Raw genomic sequence first — 17663 nt, forward strand, 5'->3', positions numbered from 1 at the left:
TGCACTAAGCTCCCCCTTATCCCACCACTTCCTAGCTTGACCTATGCAGCACTGGATTCTGGGGTGGGGGTGGAAGTGTGCTGTGTCTAGTGACACGGATAAAAGCTGGAGTGAGGTGTGTGTGGCCAGAGCTGAAAGAAGGGTTCCCTGGGCCAGTACTAAACTTTGTGATAAAGTGACCAAAGGAGGAAGCTTCTTGGGGAGAGGGACAACTCTGGAGGCAGCACCTGTGACTTCCTGCCCCTTGTCCCCAGCACTATGACGGTGTCCTACACCCTCAAAGTGGCGGAAGCCCGCTTCGGAGGTTTCTCTGGCCTGCTTCTGCGTTGGAGGGGCAGCATCTACAAGCTTCTCTATAAGGAGTTCCTTCTCTTCATCGCCTTGTATGCTCTGCTCAGCATCACCTACCGGTGAGAGAGTGAGGGTGAGGGCTGGCCCCAGGGCTGGTCTGCAGGGGATTAGGTTGCCCACCTCCCTTGAACCCAGGCCTGTACTCCACTTTCTCCAGGCTGCTGCTGACCCAAGAACAGAGGCAGGTATATGCCCAGGTGGCCCGCTACTGCAACCGCTCTGCGGACCTCATCCCCTTGTCCTTCGTTTTAGGTAACACTTCTTTCAGCGCTCCCTGTACCCTCCTTTCCGCCTTCCCTAGTCTCTGGCCCAGATGATGACAGCTGGAGTGAGTGTATGTGTGGGGGGAGGGGGGATTTAGTTCTGTAGCACCGTTTGGAGAACACCTAGAGGCAGGCTCAGCTGTCATGGGGGCCCCTCCAGCGTCCAACTGGCCCCTCACTCCAACAAGAGACAAATCACCTGGCATCTTCTCGACCTTCTGGGTACTGGAGGGGAGCTGGAGAGAGGTGATGCCCTCTTTCCCACTCTTGGAGAGTAGGGTTCAGGGTTAATCATTAACCTGCCTCGAACTACCACTTCTCCTTTCCCCTCACCTACTGGAGCACAGCAGGGTGTAGCAGAGGAAGAGGCAGCCCCGGGGACACAGATGTCCGGGTCTGTGTGTGTGTCACACAGACACAAGCAGATGTGTGTGTCCCCACCACCACCCCTCTGCCCGAGCTTCAGCAGGCTTGCGAGGCCAGACTCCCTGACTCCCAGGCCCTCCACTTTTCCTCCCCATGTCCACTCTGCATGGCGGCACCCAGGCTTCTACGTGACCTTGGTTGTGAACCGCTGGTGGGCGCAGTACACCAGCATCCCGCTGCCGGACCAGCTGATGTGCGTCATCTCCGCCAGCGTGCACGGCGTGGACCAACGCGGCCGCCTGCTGCGCCGTACCCTCATCCGCTACGCCAACCTGGCGTCGGTGCTCGTGCTGCGCTCGGTCAGCACCCGCGTGCTCAAGCGCTTCCCCACCATGGAGCACGTGGTGGACGCAGGTGCACCGCGGCGGGCCTGGGTGGGGTGCGGCACCCTCCCCACGCTGCTGTTGGGCGCGGGTCTCTCCCGGGGCGAAGGGGCCTGGCCTCCAGGGGGCGCCCCAGCGCCACAGAGGAGCCGCCTGCTCTCTGAATGCTTGCTTAATCCGCGCAGGTTTCATGTCCCAGGAAGAGAGAAAAAAATTCGAGAGCCTGAAATCTGACTTCAACAAATACTGGGTCCCCTGCGTCTGGTTCACCAATCTAGCGGCGCAAGCCCGGCGGGACGGGAGAATCCGTGACGATATTGCTCTCTGCCTGCTCCTGGAAGTGAGTCCACGCAAGCCTATCCGTCCTGCTCCAAGCTTTGCAAATTGGAATAATTTTTTTTTTTTTTTTGGTTTGCTTTTTGTGCCTCCAGGTTTATCGCTGGGGCTCAGTGCCCGCACCACGAATCCGCTGCTCCTGGCGGCCATTTTTATTGGCTAGGACAGAGATATGGGGGGGGGGGGGGGCGGGATAGAGAGTGGCCCGGGAGGTGGCACAGTGGATAAGACTTTGGACTCTAAAGCATGAAATCCCTGGCAGCACATGTACCAGAGTGATGTCTGATTCTTTTTCTCTCTCATCATTTCTCATGAATAAATAAATAAAACTCTTTAAAAAGGGGGGGGGGGTTGGGCGGTAGCGCAGCGGGTTAAGCGCACATGGTGCAAAGTGCAAGGACCAGTGTAAGGATCCTGGTTCGAGCCCCCGGCTCCCCACATGCAGGGGAGTCACTTCACAGGCAGTGAAGCAGGTCTGCAGGTGTCTATCTTTCTCTCCCTCTCTTTGACTTCCTCTCCTCTCTCCATTTCTCTCTGCCCTATCCAACAACGACGACATCAACAACAATAATAACTACAACAATAAAACAACAATGGCAACAAAAGGGAATAAATCAATTAAATTAATACTAAGAGAGAGAGAAGAGACACCTGCAGACCTGCTTCACCGCTTGTGAAGCGACCCGCCCCTTCAGGTAGGGAGATGAGGGCTCCTACTGGGATCCTTATGTATAGTACTATTATGTGCACTTAACCCGGTGCGCCACAGTTGGCCCCAAACTGGAATAATTTTAGTACTTCATTCTAACCTGGTGCTAACTACATTGCAAGCACTGCATCCATATTAACTCATTTATCCCTTACAACAATAACTGAGATGGGCAGTGTTATTGTCACTCCCCACCCCCTTCCCAGGTGAGGAAATTGAGGCACAGTGGTAAGGAAACTTGCCTAAGTGGCCTGGGAGGTGGTACAGAGTGCTGGACTTAGGTGCATGAGGTCCTGAGTTCAGTCCCCATCATATAACATGCCAGAGTGATGCTCTGGCTTACCCTCTCTCACATAAGTAAATACATCTTTAGAAAAGAAGAAAAAAGGGAGTCTGGCAGTGGCACAGTGGGTTAAGCGCACATGGCACAAAGTGCAAGGACCCGCAGAAGGATCCCGGTTCGAGCCCTCGGCTCCCCACCTGCAGGAGAGTCGCTTCATAGGCGGTGAAGTAGGTTTTTCAGGTGTCTGTCCTTCTCTCCCCATCTCTGTCTTCCCCTCCTCTCTCCATTTCTCTCTGTCCTATCCAACAATGATGACATCAGTAACAATAATAACTACAACAATAAAAAAACAAGGGCAACAAAAGGGAATAAATAAATATTTTTTTAAAAAATTTAAAAAAGAAGAAACTTGTCCGCCCAAGTCACAAAGTTCAGTGGTTAGAGCTGGATTTCAAACTGAGGTATTCTGGCTTCAGGGTGTGAACTGTAACTACTTTGCTAAACTATTTCCCATCACAGGCACCCCAGTCTAACACTAAAATTTATTTGTGCTGCATTTATTTCTTCATTTTTATATTAAAATGTTTTATTATTATCTTTAGTTATTTATTAGATAGAGACAGAAATCGAGAGGGAAGGGGAGATACAGAGGGAGAGAGAAAGAAACACCCTGCTTCACCACTTGCAAAGCTTTCCCTTTGCAGGTGGAGACTAGGGGCTTGAACCTGGGTCCTTGTGCACTGCAGTATAAGCGCTCAACCAGGTGGCCACCACCTGGCCCATATTCTTTTTTTCTTTTTTGTTTTAATATTTATTTCCTTTTATTGCTCTTGTTTTATTGTTGTAGTTATTATTTTTGTTATTGATGTTATTGTTGTTGGATAGTAGGGCAGAGAGAAATGGAGAGAAGGGGAAGACAGAAAGGAGGAGAGAAAGATAGACACCTGCAGACCTGCTTCATCACTTGTGGAGTGACGCCCCTGAAGGTGGGGAGCCAGGGTTCGAACTGGGATCCTTACACCGGTCCTTTAGCTTTGTACCACCTGCGCTTAACCTGCTGCATTACCGCCCGACTTCCTTTCTTTTCTTCTTTATAAATTACTTTTATTTACTTCTTTATTTTAGTATGATAGAGATAGAAAGGAACAGGGAGAGAGAGAAAAAGATACATATAGAGAGACACCTGCAGCACTGTTCCACCCCATATACTTGAGAGTCCGATGCTTTATCCACTGTGCTACCTCCCAGACCACATTCCACCCCATATAAAGCTTCCTCTCCTACAGGTCAGGATTAGGGGCTTGAACCTGGATCTTGGTGCATAACTCATGTGCTTTATCTGCCTGTCCCTTATTTATTTAATAAAAAGTTTTTTTTTAATTTATAAAAAGGAAACACTGACAAAACCATAGGATAAGAGGGGTACAACTCCACACAATTGCCACCACCAGAACTGCATAACTCCATATCCCCTTTCCCTCCCCTGATAGCTTTCTTTAACCCTCTGGGAGTATGGACCCAGGGTCATTATGGGGTGCAGAAGGTGGAAGGTCTGGCTTCTTTAATTCCTTCCCCACTGGACATGGGCATTGGCAGGTCAATCCATATTCCCAGCCTCTCTCTCTCTTTCCCTAGTGGGGCAGGACTCCAGGGAGGTGAGGCTCCAGGACACACTGGTAGGGTCATCTGCCCAGGGAGGTCTGGTTGGCATCATGGTAGCATCTTGAACCTGGTGGCTTTGGGAATGATGTGTCCAATAGATATGGATGCTGTCCATCCTTCTCACCACCTTGCTTTCAAATACCCATTCAGTTCTACCTCATATGCAATTTCAATTCCTTCAGTCGCCATCTGTAGGTAGGGAAGCTTCGTGAACTATGAGGCAGTGCTGCCAGTGTCTCTTTCTCCCCCTCTTCTATCAATTTCTCTTTTTCATGCCTCAGGCTCCCGGTTCAATACTCAGAATTGAATGTACCAGAGTGATGCTCTGAATTTTTGCTCATGTTCTCTCTCTCGTTCTCTATTTATTTATTTATTAAGATTTTTTATACTTTATTTTCCCTTTTGTTGCCCTTGTTGTTTTATTGTTTTTTTAAGTTTTTTAAATTATCTTTATTTATTGGATAGAAACAGCCAGAAATTGAGAGGGAAGGGGGTGATAGAGAGGGAAAGAGACAGACACCTGCAGCCCTGCCTCACCACTCATGAAGCTTTCCCCCTGCAGGTGGGAACTGGGGACTCGAACCTGGGTCCTTGTACACTGTGACATGTGTGCTCAACCAGGTGCGCCACCACCCAGCCCCTGTTGTTTTATTGTTGTAGTTACTGTCACTATTGATGTCATCATTGTTGCATAGGACAGAGAGAAATGGAGAGAAAACCGAGAGAGGGAAAGAAAGATAGACACCTGCAGACCTGCGTCACTGTCTGTGAAGCAACTCCCCTGCAGGTGGGGAGCCAGGGGCTCGAACTGGGATCCTTATGCCGGTCTTTGCGCTTTGCGCCATGTGTGCTTAACCCGCTGCACTACCGCCCGGCTCCCTATTTATTTATTTTTAAAAAGTTTTCTTAATGAGAAAGATAGGAGGAGAGAAAAAAACAGATATTACTCTCGTATATGTGCTGCTAGGAATTGAACTCAGGACCTTGTGCTTGAGAGTCCAATGCTTTATCCACTGCACTACCTCTTGAACCACCTATTTATTTTTTACCAGGGCACTGCTCAGGTTTGACTTATGTCAAACTAGGGATTGAACATGGGACCTTGGAGCTTTAGGCATAAAGGTCTTTTTACAGACCACTATGATATCTCCCAAACCCCAAGGCTCTGTTTTCTTACCCAATTCTTCTTCCTTACTTCCACTGACTTTCCCTTTCTGCTGTCCCACCAGGAGCTGAACAAGTACCGAGCCAAGTGCAGCATGCTGTTTCATTATGACTGGATCAGCATTCCACTCGTCTACACCCAAGTATGCCTCTCACCTCCTAGTCCCAGTGCCTACTGCATGTCCTATCCTTTCTGTAACACTAAGGGACATTAGATATGGTGCTCCCTGGGGAAGATCAGTCCAGTGAGCCACTAAAGAGCCAAGGCTCATCCTCTAAATCTCCCTGGACCCCTACTAAGATGGTCTCTGTCCTTTTGGTGCCACCCCACCTTGATAAATGTTTTTGTTTTTCTTTTTAAATTTTTATTTTGTTACTGGGTAGACACAGAGAGAAACTGAGAGGGGAGGGGAGATAGAGGAGACAGAAAGACACCTGCAGTACTTGCTTCACCATTAGTGAAGCTTTCCCCTTACAGGTGGGGACCGGGGGCTTGAACCTGGGTCCTTGTGCACTGTGATGTATGCACTTACCAGGTGTGCCACTGCCTGCTTCCCCTCTTTTGTTTCTTTTCTCTCTCTTTCAGTTTTTCCTTCAGGGTTATTACTGGGGCTTGGTACCTGCACTATGAATCCACTGCTCCTGGAGGTTATTCCGCCCCCCCCCCTTTGTTGCCCTTGTTGTTTATTGTTGTTGTTATTGCTGTCGTTGTTGTTGGATAGGACAGAGAGAAACAGAGAGAGTACAGAGACACCTGCAGACCTGCTTCACCGCTTGTGAAGTGACCCCTTGCAGATGGGGAGCCGGGGCTCGAACTAGTATCCTTGTGTCAGTCCTTGCTCTTCTCACCATGTGCACTTAACCCACTGCACTACCGCCCGGCCCCCTCGTTTGAGCACTACTCAATTCTGGCTTATGGTGGTATGGCATTGAACCTGAGACCTTCGAGCATCACACAAAAGTTTTTTTCAGGAGTCGGGCGGTGGCACAGCGGGTTAAGCACAGTGGCACAAATCACAAGGACCTGCATAAGGATCCCAGTCCGAGCCCCCGGCTCCCCACCTGCAGGGGACTCGCTTCACAAGCAGTGAAACAGGTCTACAGGTGTCTGTCTTTCTCTCCCCTTCTCTGTCTTCCCCTCCTCTCTCCATTTCTCCCTGTCCTATCCAACAACAACAACATTAATAACCACAACAATGTTAAACAACAAGGGCAACAAAAGGAAAAATAAATATTAAAAAAATTTTTTTTTTTCTGGGAGTCTGGCAGTGGCACAGCGGGTTAAGTGCCCGTGGCGCAAAGCTCAAGGACTGGCGTAAGCCCCTGGCTCCCCACCTGCAGGGGAGTCGCTTTATAGGCGGTGAAGCAGGTCTGCAGGTGTCTTGTCTTTCTCTCCCCCTGTCTTCTCCTCCTCTCTCCATTTCTCTCTGTCCTATCCAACAACGATGACATCAAGAACAACAATAATAACTACAGCAATAAAAAAAAAAAACAGCAAGGGCAGAAAAGGGAAAATAAACAAATATAAAAAAATTAATTTTTTTTCCTGCATTACCATTATGCTACCTTCTCCCACCTGATAAAAGTTTTGATTGGGGAGTCGGGCGGTAGCAAAGCATTAGGTTAAGCACCCGTGGTGCAAAGTGCAAGGACCGGCATAAGGATCCCAGTTGGAGCCCCAGGATCCCCACCTGCAGGGGAGTCGCTTCACAGGCTGTGAAGCAGGTCTGCAGGTGTCTATCTTTCTCTCCCCCTCTCTGTCTTCCCTTCCTCTCTCCATTTCTCTCTGTCCTACCCAACAACGACGACATCAATAAAAACAACAATAAAACAACAAGGGTAACAAAAGGAAATAAATAAATATTTTTAAAAAGAAATAAAAATAAATAAATAAGATTTTAAAAAAAGTTTTGATTGGGGGGCAGGTGGTGGTTAAGCACTCACATTACAGTGTGCAAGGTCCCGTGTTCAAGCCCCTGGTCTCCACCTGCAGGGGGAAAGTTTCACAAGTGGTGAAACAGGGCTGCAGGTGTCTCCTGTCTCTCCCCCTCTCAATTTCAGTCTATCAAATAAATAATTAAAATAATTAAAATACATAAAATGTGTATATAAAAAATGTCTGGGGGAGTTGGGCGGTAGCACAGTGGGTTAAGCACAGGTGGCACAAAGCGCAAGGACCAGTGTAAGGATCCTGGTTTGAGCCCCTGGCTCCCCACCTGCAGGGGAGTCGCTTCACAGGTGGTGAAGCAGGTTTGCAGGTATCTTTCTCTCCCCATCTTCCCCTCCTCTCTCCATTTCTCTCTGTCCTATCCAACAATGACATCAACAACAATAACTACAACAATAAAACAAAAGGGCAACTAAAAAGACAATAAGTAAACATTTAGAAGAAAAAAGGGAAGAGGAGGCTGATGGTCAGCTGCAGTAGTTGTACAGGAAAAAAAAAAAAGTTTTGTCAGACCCATCCCACAGTTCTCCGAGGCAGGAATGGCATCTCTCCTGTTTCACTCAGCCTGGCTGCCCCTTCTCCAGGTGGTGACCATAGCAGTGTACTCCTTCTTTGCCCTCTCCCTGGTTGGCCGCCAGTTTGTGGAACCAGAGGCAGGGCCTACCAAACCTCAAGAGCTTCTTCCAGGCCAGGAGCCACCACCAGCCCTGGGGGACCTGGATATGTACGTGCCTCTCACCACTTTGCTGCAGTTCTTCTTCTATGCCGGTTGGCTCAAGGTGGGCACTTCAGGTGGTTATGTCAGTCTGTTTTGTAGCCCACCATCCTAACTCTGCAGACGGAGAATGGGGCTTTGAGCCCAGAAAACACTTTCTTACAACCTGCAGGTAGCTGAACAGATCATCAACCCCTTCGGTGAGGATGATGACGATTTTGAGACCAACAAACTCATAGACCGCAATTTGCAGGTAAGCAGGGGGTTGGGGGGGGGCAGATCCTTCTGTCCTTCCCTCCTGTGAAGGTTAAGCAGGTGAGGAGAGGAGGATTGTGTTCCGGGAGGTGGTACAGTGGATAAAGTGTTGAACTCTCAAGCATGAGGTCTCAAATTCAGTCCCCGGCTGTATGTACCAGTGATATCTGGTTCTTTCTCTCCTATCTTTCTCATGAATAAGTAAAATCTTGAAAAAATTATAATAATAAAGAGCGCGCGCGAGGAGCCTCTGGGTGACATACTGTCCGCCCCAGGTGTCCCTGCTATCTGTGGATGACATGTACCAGAACCTGCCACCCGCCGAGAAGGACCCATATTGGGACGAAGACGCGGCACAACCGCCCTACACAGTAGCCACAGTGGCAGAGTCTCTGCGGCCTTCCTTCCTGGGCTCCACCTTCAACCTGCGGTGAGTGGCGGAGTGGGCGGGGTTTAGACTCGGCCCCGCCTCAGGCCCCGCCCACCGGCGGAGGCGCCTTGGGCTCCTGGTCCCCCCAAACCCGCCACCCAGTTCCGGGGCTCTCGGCGCTCATTCCCCTTCCCGCCCGCAGCATGAGCGACGACCCGGAGCAGAGCCTGCAGGTGGAGGCGTCCCCCGGGCTCGCCCGGCCTGCGCCCACCGCACAAACCCCGCTGCTCGGCCGCTTCCTGGGTGCAGGAGCGCCTTCCCCCGCCATCAGCCTCCGGAACTTCGGCCGCGCGCGGGGAGCCCCCCGGACCCCCCACCTGCTGCGCTTCCGGGCGGAGGAGGGCGGCGACCCCGAGGCCGCGGACCGCATCGAGGAGGAGACGGCAGAGTCTGGGAACGAGCCCGAGGAGCCCTGAGCCCTGTCTCTCCGAAAGCCCGGCTCCGGGGTCCCGCTCCGCCCCTCCCTGAGTCTTTAATGAGATTGAGATGCAAAGAGAAGATACGGGAGACCAGAGCAGGGGTTATAGCTTAGTGATTATGTAAAGAGACTCTCATGCCTGAGTCTTCGTTCAATCCCCCACACCATAAACCAGACCTAAGCAGTGCTGCAGTTAAAAAAAGAGAAGACGTTCCGGAGGTGGCAATGGATAAAGCACCGGATTTTCAAGTATGAGGTCCCTAGTTCAATCCTCGGTAGCACATGTACCAGAGCGATGTCTGGTTCTTTCTCTCCTACTAATGGATTTTTTTTTTTTTTTTGCCTCCACGTTTATTGGCTGGGGCACGAACCCGCTGCTCCTGGAGGCTATTTTTTCCCTTTTGCTACCCTTGTTGGTTAATATTGTCATTGTTATTGCTGTAGTTGTTGGATAGAGAGAAATGGAGAGGAGGGGAAGACAGAAGGGGGAAAGATAAGACACCTGCAGACCTGCTTCACCGCCTGTGAAGCGACTCCCCTGCAGGTGGGGAGCCAGGGGCTCAAACTGGGATTCTTATGCCAGTGCGTTTAACCCGCTGCTCTATCACCCGGCCTCCAAATAAAATATTAAAAAAAAAAAAAAGGCGGGGGAGATAGCATAATGGTTATGCAAACACTCATGCCTGAGGCTCCAAAAGTTCCAGGTTCAATCCTCTGCATCACCATAAGCCAGAGCTGCTGTTTCTGCTTCTCTCAAAAATTATTTTTTAAAAAAAGAACAGAGCACTACTCAGCTCTGGATTATGGTGGTGCCGGATATTGAAACGGGGACTTTGGGGGTCTTTTTGCTTATCTGTTGTTACCTACCCCACCCCCACCCTACAGCATTCCAGGTGTGTTGGGAACTTTAGCTAGAACTTGAAACAGGTGGTCCGGGAGGTGGCGCAGTGGATAAAGCATCGGACTCTCAAGCATGAGGTCCTGAGTTCGATCCCCGGCAGCACATGTACCAGAGTGATATCTGGTTCTCTCTCCTCCTCCTTTCTCATTAATAAATAAAATAAAAATAATAATAATAATAAAAGAACTTGAAACAGAAGGGCTTGGCGCAGGGCTGGGAGTGTCCCCTTTGGTGGGACAGAAGGGAGGCTAGATTGCTGCGGGAGGTGGAGCCAGGTTTAGGACAGACCAGGTGCACTGAACATCTTAGCAGTTAGGGAGCTATGTCAGTTCTCAAATTTGAGGAAGCATCTACCTCACTGGGGTTTGTGAAAAACAATGCAGTTAGTTTCTGGTTTATTCATTTGGGGATAAACTTGAGAATTTGTAATAAATTGGGTGGGGGAGACAGTATAATGGTTATACAAATAAGACTCTCATGCCTGAGGCTCAGATTCAATCCCCAATATCACCATAAACCAGAGCTGAGCAGTGCTGTAGTAAAAAAAATTAAGGAGGGGATAGCATAATGGTTATGCAGAGACTCAAGACTGAGGCTCCAAGGTCCCAGGTTCAGTCCCCTGCACCACCATAAACCAGAACTGAGCAGTGCTCTGGTTAAAAAAATAATAAGACCCAGGTGCTACTGATGCTAGGACCAGCTTGAATCATACACAAATATGTTAGGAAGGACTTTTTTTTTTTCTTAGATTATATTAGAAATAACCAGACATCCACTTTGATTCATGTGATACTGGGGATTGAACTTTCAAGAGGCCAGGTGGTAGCGCACCTGGTTAAGTGCTCACATTACAGTGCACAATGACCAGGTTCAAGCCCCTCTATCCCCAGCTATAGGGATAGAACCTCGAGTGAGGAAATAGGGTTACAGCTGTCTCTCTCCCTAGTCCACATCCCCTCAATTTGTCTCTAATAATAAATATTAAGAAAAGCCTTATATGTACTAAACAATTTTGTGTTCAAATACAGAGTAGGGCTGACAGCATATTTATACATATTTCAGTCCTGGGGCCAGGTGGTGGCACACCAGGGGTGTAGCTATCTCTTATCTGTATCTCCCCCCTTACCTATCAATAAAGATATTAAGTTCAAACTTAATTTTCAAATACCACCAAAACCCAGAGCTGAGATGACAGTGAAGATTCACTTACTACAATGCAATTTAAAGTTGAATTACATAAAATTGAACTGTGAGTGGGAGGAACAGCATAAATGGTTATACAAACTCATGCCTGAGGCTCTGAGGTCCTCTCCCTACATCACCATAGACAGAAACCTTTTTTTTCTTTATCTAGGTCATTTTATTTTTTTTTCTTTTATTTAAGAAAGGATTAATTAACAAAACCACAGGGTAGGAGGGGTACAACTCCACACAATTCCCACCACCCAATCTCCATATCCCACCCCCTCCCCTGATAGCTTTCCCATTCTCTATCCCTCTGGGAGCATGGACCCAGGGTCATAGACAGAAAATTAAGCAGTGTTCTGGGGAAAAAAAGCCTTCAGAAAAGTTCCAGTTTCCCTCTAAGAAAACTGCTTGGAGGTTGATTAAACCTAATTTTTAAAAGTAGTCACATCCAACTTTTGACTCCTCTATCTACAGTGAAGGGAGATAAAACTTTTTACCAGGGAGTCAGGCTGTAGCGCAGCGGGTTAAGCGCAGGTGGCGCAAAGCACAAGGACCGGCATAAGGATCCAGGTTCGAACCCCGTCTCCCCACGTGCAGGGGAGTCGCTTCACAGGCGGTGAAGCAGGTCTGCAGGTGTCTATCTTTCTCTCCTCCTCTCTGTCTTCCCCTCCTCTCTCCAGTTCTCTCTGTCCTATCCAACAACAATAACTACAACAATAAAACAACAAGGGCAACGAAAGGGAATAAATAAAATAAATATTAAAAAAAAAAAAACTTTTTACCAGAGCACCCTACATTCATCATCTCTGGCATTATGCTATTCCACTGCAGAATACTGTGCCCCAGTATGGTTCTGTAGCCCCCATGTCCACTTGGTCGATTCCAAATTATATTCCTCCATGAAGATAATTTCTGGAACCATCCATTCCACCCCGGTTCCATGGCTGCCAGTTCTTAGCAACATTGCCCCGACAGATATTCGTTGGGATGTGGCATCATCTAAGTTCATTTCCCACATCTACGCTCGACCGGACCTGCCAATATACGTGGATATTTTTGCCCACCCTGTCCAATGCTGCGTCTCGTCATCCAATCTGGTCCTCTACGCCTACACTGAACTTCTGTTCCAGACTCTTGGAAACAGAGTTGGCAGTCAGCTGAGGTAAGGAACAAACACCTCATCACAGACCCCTGCAAGCGTCAACCCGGCTTTGACCTAGCACGTTATGATTGGGCCCTCCTCAATCGCTATCGAACAGGCCATGGCAGGTGCGCCACTATGCTCCATCGCTAGGGAGCCAGAGACTCCCTAGAACTGCCCCTGCGGCTACAGACAGAGTATGACCCACATAGTCAACGACTGCCACCTCTCCAGATTCAAAGGTCTCGAAACTTTACATCAGGCTCAACCTGACGCTGTTGACTGGCTACTGAAGAAGGGCAAATGCTAGAAGAACCAGAGCACTGCTCAGCTCTGGCTTTATAGGGGTGTGGGGGATTGAAGCTGGGATTTGAGAGCCTCAGGCTTGAAAGTCTCTTTGCATAACCATTATGCTATACCCCCACCGAGATAAAGCATTTTTATGGGTGAAAGCTGTGGGTCTGCAACACTGCACAAAGAGCCCAAAGGACACTCGTTAAATGGAGCTCAAGTTTTTTTTTTTAATATTTATTCCCTTTTGTTGCCCTTGTTATATTGTAGTTATTGTTATCGTCATTGGATAGGACAGAGAGAAATGGAGAGAGGAGGGGAAGATAGAGAGGGGGAGAGAAAGATAAACACCTGCAAACCTGCTTCACGGCCTGTGAAGTGACTCCCCTACAGGTGGGGAGCCGGGGGCCTGGACCAGGATCCTTACATGGGTCTTTGTGCTTGGCGCCATGTGTGCTTAACCTGCTGCACTACAGCCTGACTCCCACCCCCTTTTTAAACCCATTTTATTTCAAAACATTTTATCTATTAATGATAAAGGAGAATGAGGCAGATATCACTCTGGCACATGTGCTGCCGGGCCTGAACTCTGGACCTCATGCTTGAGAGTCCTCTGCTTCATCTACTGCGCCACCTCCTGGATCACAATAGTGTCTGATATCACTAACAATAACTACAACAATAAAAAAACAAGGTAAAAAAAAAGGAAAAAATGCATTAAAAAAAAATTAAAAAGAAACAGGCAGTAGGTAGCACACCGGGCTGGGTGTTAAGTGTAAGGACCCAGGTTCAAACCCCCAACTTACCTGCACAATGCAAAAGATCTGAAGGTGTTTTTCTCTATTTCCCTTATCAAATAATTTAAAAAAAAATCAAGGTAAATGGAAGTAGAGGCTAGGCAGTGGTAAGCCAGGTTAAGTATACTCATTAGTTAAGGACCCAAGTAAAATCCCGACCTCTGCAGGGGGTAATTTTCACTAGTAGGTAAAGCACTACAGATACAGATGTCTCTATTTTGCAGGTTAGGTGGCAGCAAATCCAGTTAAATACACTATCATGCACAAAGGTTTGAGACCCGCCCCGGGGTTGGACTCGGCGCAGGCCCAGCAATAAAATAGATTCAGAGAGCTCAGAGCACTGCTTAGCTCTGGCTTATAGTGTGGGATTGTATTTAGGATTTTGGAGTCTCAAGCATGAAAGTCTTATTTTGCTTAACCATTAAAATACCCCACCCTTTTCTACCTCTAGGGCTTTGTACCTGCACTACAAATTCACTGCTCCCAGAGGCCATTTTTTTTCCCATTTTATTGCTCTTGCTAGATTAGAGAACTAGAGAAGACTGAGGAGAGCAATATATTGACACAGACCGGCTGCACCACTTGTGAAATAACCCCCCAAACACACGTGGAGAGCTGGGGGCTCAAACTCTGATCCTTATTTTGGCCCTTGTGCTTTGCACAATGTGTGGTTAATATGCGTTATGTATGGCCCAGCCCCACCCCACCCTCTTTTTAAGGGGACTGTGGGAATCATGCAAAGGATCTCATTGATAACAACTGAACCACACCACCTTCTGACAGACTAGAGTTTTATCTGAGCTTCCCCACCCCCAAATCAACCCCCAGTTGTCAAATGTGCCAGAATGGTGCTCTGGTTCTTTCAAGTTAAAGCAAAAACAAAAAAACACAGCATTCTTCCTGCCCTGAAGAGCTTCAAAAGAGGAAGATAGGAACTTAGTTTTTCTGCTACTTCACTCCCTGATAGAGAACTGGAGTAGGTGGGAAAAACAAAAAAACCCACAAAATACCCAGACAATTTAAACACAGAATAAAGAACAATGAAGACCTTTATTACATGAGCCAAAGATGATTTATTTGCCTTTCCGAGCCTTGATTTTCCGCAGGTAAAACTCCAGCTCTTTGCCCTCTAGTACATAGCCATCTGCTCGGCCACACTGGCCTGGTCTTGAGGCGATGCAAGCTGCAAGAAAACATGTGGCCCTTAGCAAATGATAGCACGGCCCTACTCAAAACCCACCACTCATTTTACTTCAGGTGGGGAGCAGGCAAACATGAAGGTCACTGTCTTCTCAGATACACTTCATCATCACTTAAAAGTCAGTAGCAGAACTGGACAAAGTTTTCATCACAGACAGTGCCCTCAAGCTGGGCAGACCTCTCCAATTGTCCCTGACACCCAGAAACTAAACTCACATTTATTACTTCCCATTTCAACTTCACACTAAAGGAGTGGTAGTGTTGAGCTGTGCCCATATAGAATTGTCACCACACCCCATCACTGAGTTAGTTCTCTTGGTCACATGACAGAAGGCACATCACCTTTAGTGACCTCCCTGACTCCTAGTCCAGCTACAAAGCCATCTCACCAAGGAGTTTGCCCTGCTGGAACTGCTCTTCAAGAAGACTGCTGATTTTGGCATTCTTTTTCCTTTCATCGTATTTCTTCTGAATCTTCTTTGACCGCTTTTTGTTTAGGATCTCTTCCTCCTCAGGAGTCTGCACAGAAAAGGGTGTACGTAAGGATTAGTGAGTGTTTTTGAAATGGATCCCTACAGCTCAAGGAAACATGTCCACTCCAGTCTTCTTCAGTGCTAAAAGTCTCATCTCTCTCCTTCAGTAGCAGAACTGGACAAGAGTTTTTCATCACAAAAAGACCAGAAGCAAACTATCCCCCACTTATCACTGGAGAGCTGGTGCCCCCAAAATACATACCAGTTTGGCGCCCTTCTTGCGGCCCAGGGGCAAGGCATAGTGAGACTCGTACCACTGCCGGTACGGCGTGCTGTCAATAAGCACAATGCAGTTCTTGACCAGGGTCTTGGTTCGGACCAGCTCGTTGTTGGATGCATTGTAGACAACATCAATGATCCTTGTTTTTCGTGTGCAACCTGCCCACAGAAGACACTTGAAATCAAGACGTGTAAGCTAATTTGAGTTATCACCCCCAAGAAAGGTATTTGTCTTAGGAGGGCCCTAAAGGAGGCGAGTCTTTGACTCAGCCTTAGGCTTATCAGCTCATCTTTCACTGTCCTGGGTCAAGAAAGAAATTAAGAGGGTGCAAGAGCTCACAGCACAGTGCTCAAGCAGAGTAAGGCGTGCATCCAATGGGGTGTGCAGCCACAAGACCCCCCCCACCCCTCCCAGGGATGTTGACCATCTAGTAACATAAACCAAACAGAACAGGAATCACTCCAGCTACTGCCACCTCAAGCGAAGCTTTACACATATACGGGGTTAATCTCGACGCCACATTCAGCTCTCCAAGGTTGGCTTCCCCACTGAGCAGTCGGGAGACAGCAGCATTACCAAGGTTTCATCATACACGTGGCCGGGCGGGCCCTTCCCAAGCGCCCGCAGGCAGCTCCCACCAGGGCTGCAGGCCTCACTCACACTCGGAGCCCCAGGAGAAGTTCCCCACGTCCAACCTCAAGGCTCGGTACTTCTTGTTGCCTCCCCGGACACGGACCGTGTGTATGCGGCGAGGGCCAATCTAGAAAACACGAGGGGCCAGAAGAAAAGCTGAGTGGGTCGGGGCGCAGGCAGGGAAGAAACAGAACCGGCAGCTAGGCGGAGATACCAGTCAGTGTAACTATGACAGATCCCTGCATCGGCAAGTGGCACAAATGCGACCAAGACGGTCACAACCACGCCTAAGGGCACTTTTTCATCACTCTAGTTACCTCCAAGACAAAAAAGGATTCCAAACGCTGAAAATCACGGTTCACTGCATGCGACCGGCAACATGCCCATCCACTCTGCGGAGTCAAGCTCCCACCTCGAGAGGCCGCTCGCCCTCAGCCCGCCCCGAGGCTTCCCTGCATTCAGCCCGCACGGGAGCTAAGGCCCACAGCCCTTCAACCCAGCAGCGCCAGGCCGGACCCCGCAAGCACACACACCTTCGTGTTGGCAGCCGGGCGCCCCAACTCATACTTCCGCTTCTTATGGTAGGGCTTCCTCTTGCCGCCGGTCTTGCGGCGCTTGTGCCAGTTGTCCCGAGAGATACCTGCGCGCAGAATCGGAGGCTTCAGGCTCTGGGGTTGGGGGCCCAGCCTCCCCAGAACCAGAGGCCCGCACGCTCAGCTCTCCAAGGTTGGCCTCCACACGGCGTACTCGGCAAGCAGCATCATGAAGGTGTCATCATACACGTGCGGCCCGGCCCCATGGCAGCCATGTTACCATCCCCGCAGCCCCGATCCCCCCGCAGCCGCCCGGACGGACCTCAGAAGCGAAAACCCAACCATTGCCCTCCTCATGGCTGAGTAGAGCTGGGAGTCGAAGCGCTGGCTCTCGTTAGCTGCCTGTGCGGCAGGATGGCGCTGGATGGAAGACCCGACCCCTGACCCGAGCTCCAGCTCAGAAATAGACTCACCCATCGCTCGGCGCTGGCTGGAAAGAGAAAACGCAAGTGCTCACGGTCCGGTTTGTAAAACGCAGCCCCGCCCACGTGACGTATTTCGGAGCGCCGGCTGAGAAAAGCGGTGCGACACGTAACCTACGTTTTAGAAACTGGGCGGGGTGTTTGTTGTCCTGGGAGCGTCTCCGGAAGGAGTCGGGCGGGGTGGGTTGACATGCTCAAGCTCTCTGGGCTGCGCCTTGGGGGCAGCTTTGGCTTATTTACATTTTGAAAACAGCCTTTTCAGAAACCGTATAGGTAATGCAAGAGATGTAGGTGTCGCATTTGCTAGAACGCGTGGAGATGGGAATAAGTATTTGTGCCCTGGCTGTAGCACAATGGACTAAGAATTTAAAAGCAGGGAGTCGGGCTGTAGCACAGCAGGTTAAGCGCGGGTGGTGCAAAGCACAAGAACCAGCTTAAGGATCCCGGTTCGAGCCCCTGGC

At 49.2% G+C, this 17663-nt stretch overlaps 2 protein-coding genes and 5 non-coding genes across 7 annotated transcripts; 1 reads left to right on the forward strand and 6 right to left on the reverse strand.

Moving 5' to 3' along the window:
- The first annotated feature begins 258 nt into the window (after positions 1 to 258).
- On the forward strand, positions 259 to 10170 carry BEST4 (bestrophin 4). Its single transcript, XM_007530977.3, has 9 exons — positions 259 to 410; positions 509 to 603; positions 1161 to 1394; positions 1549 to 1703; positions 5583 to 5660; positions 8050 to 8244; positions 8353 to 8433; positions 8711 to 8865; positions 9008 to 10170. The coding sequence occupies exons 1-9, from the start codon at positions 259 to 261 to the stop codon at positions 9279 to 9281; spliced, it is 1419 nt and encodes a 472-aa protein (XP_007531039.1). The 3' UTR covers positions 9282 to 10170.
- Positions 10171 to 14632: 4462 nt separating this feature from the next.
- Positions 14633 to 17255, reverse strand: RPS8 (ribosomal protein S8). The gene is made up of 6 exons (XM_007530976.3): positions 17194 to 17255; positions 16721 to 16827; positions 16215 to 16314; positions 15537 to 15712; positions 15191 to 15320; positions 14633 to 14784 (listed from the first exon to the last, which is right to left on the reverse strand). Exons 1-6 carry the CDS (start codon positions 17195 to 17197, stop codon positions 14675 to 14677), a joined length of 627 nt encoding a protein of 208 aa, XP_007531038.1. The 5' UTR covers positions 17198 to 17255; the 3' UTR covers positions 14633 to 14674.
- LOC132532559 (small nucleolar RNA SNORD38) lies at positions 14889 to 14956 on the reverse strand. Its single transcript, XR_009544499.1, has one exon. It is a non-coding gene; the product is annotated as a small nucleolar RNA SNORD38 (small nucleolar RNA).
- On the reverse strand, positions 15405 to 15476 carry LOC132532560 (small nucleolar RNA SNORD38). Its single transcript, XR_009544500.1, has one exon. It is a non-coding gene; the product is annotated as a small nucleolar RNA SNORD38 (small nucleolar RNA).
- LOC132532550 (small nucleolar RNA SNORD55/SNORD39) lies at positions 16069 to 16149 on the reverse strand. The gene has a single exon (XR_009544490.1). It is a non-coding gene; the product is annotated as a small nucleolar RNA SNORD55/SNORD39 (small nucleolar RNA).
- Positions 16399 to 16502, reverse strand: LOC132532561 (small nucleolar RNA SNORD46). The gene has a single exon (XR_009544501.1). It is a non-coding gene; the product is annotated as a small nucleolar RNA SNORD46 (small nucleolar RNA).
- On the reverse strand, positions 16894 to 16970 carry LOC132532549 (small nucleolar RNA SNORD55/SNORD39). Its single transcript, XR_009544489.1, has one exon. It is a non-coding gene; the product is annotated as a small nucleolar RNA SNORD55/SNORD39 (small nucleolar RNA).
- Positions 17256 to 17663: the final 408 nt, after the last annotated feature.

This window comes from Erinaceus europaeus, chromosome 13 (genome assembly GCF_950295315.1).
Source record: "Erinaceus europaeus chromosome 13, mEriEur2.1, whole genome shotgun sequence".
Classification (NCBI taxonomy): Eukaryota; Metazoa; Chordata; class Mammalia; order Eulipotyphla; family Erinaceidae; genus Erinaceus; species Erinaceus europaeus.

What these genes read in the sequence shown, in the direction of transcription:
- RPS8 (XM_007530976.3), bottom strand. An exon ending in GCCCGGCTGCCAACACGAAG is followed by an intron (nt 16,315 to 16,720) that starts GTGTGTGTGCTT and finishes CGTGTTTTCTAG; the next exon opens with ATTGGCCCTCGCCGCATACA. An exon ending in CCAGCAGGGCAAACTCCTTG is followed by an intron (nt 14,785 to 15,190) that starts GTGAGATGGCTT and finishes GTTTTCTTGCAG; the next exon opens with CTTGCATCGCCTCAAGACCA.
- BEST4 (XM_007530977.3), top strand. Translation starts at nt 259, where the DNA reads ATGACGGTGTCCTACACCCTCAAAGTGGCGGAAGCCCGCTTCGGAGGT. An exon ending in GGAGCACGTGGTGGACGCAG is followed by an intron (nt 1,395 to 1,548) that starts GTGCACCGCGGC and finishes TAATCCGCGCAG; the next exon opens with GTTTCATGTCCCAGGAAGAG. An exon ending in CTCTCTGCCTGCTCCTGGAA is followed by an intron (nt 1,704 to 5,582) that starts GTGAGTCCACGC and finishes CTGTCCCACCAG; the next exon opens with GAGCTGAACAAGTACCGAGC.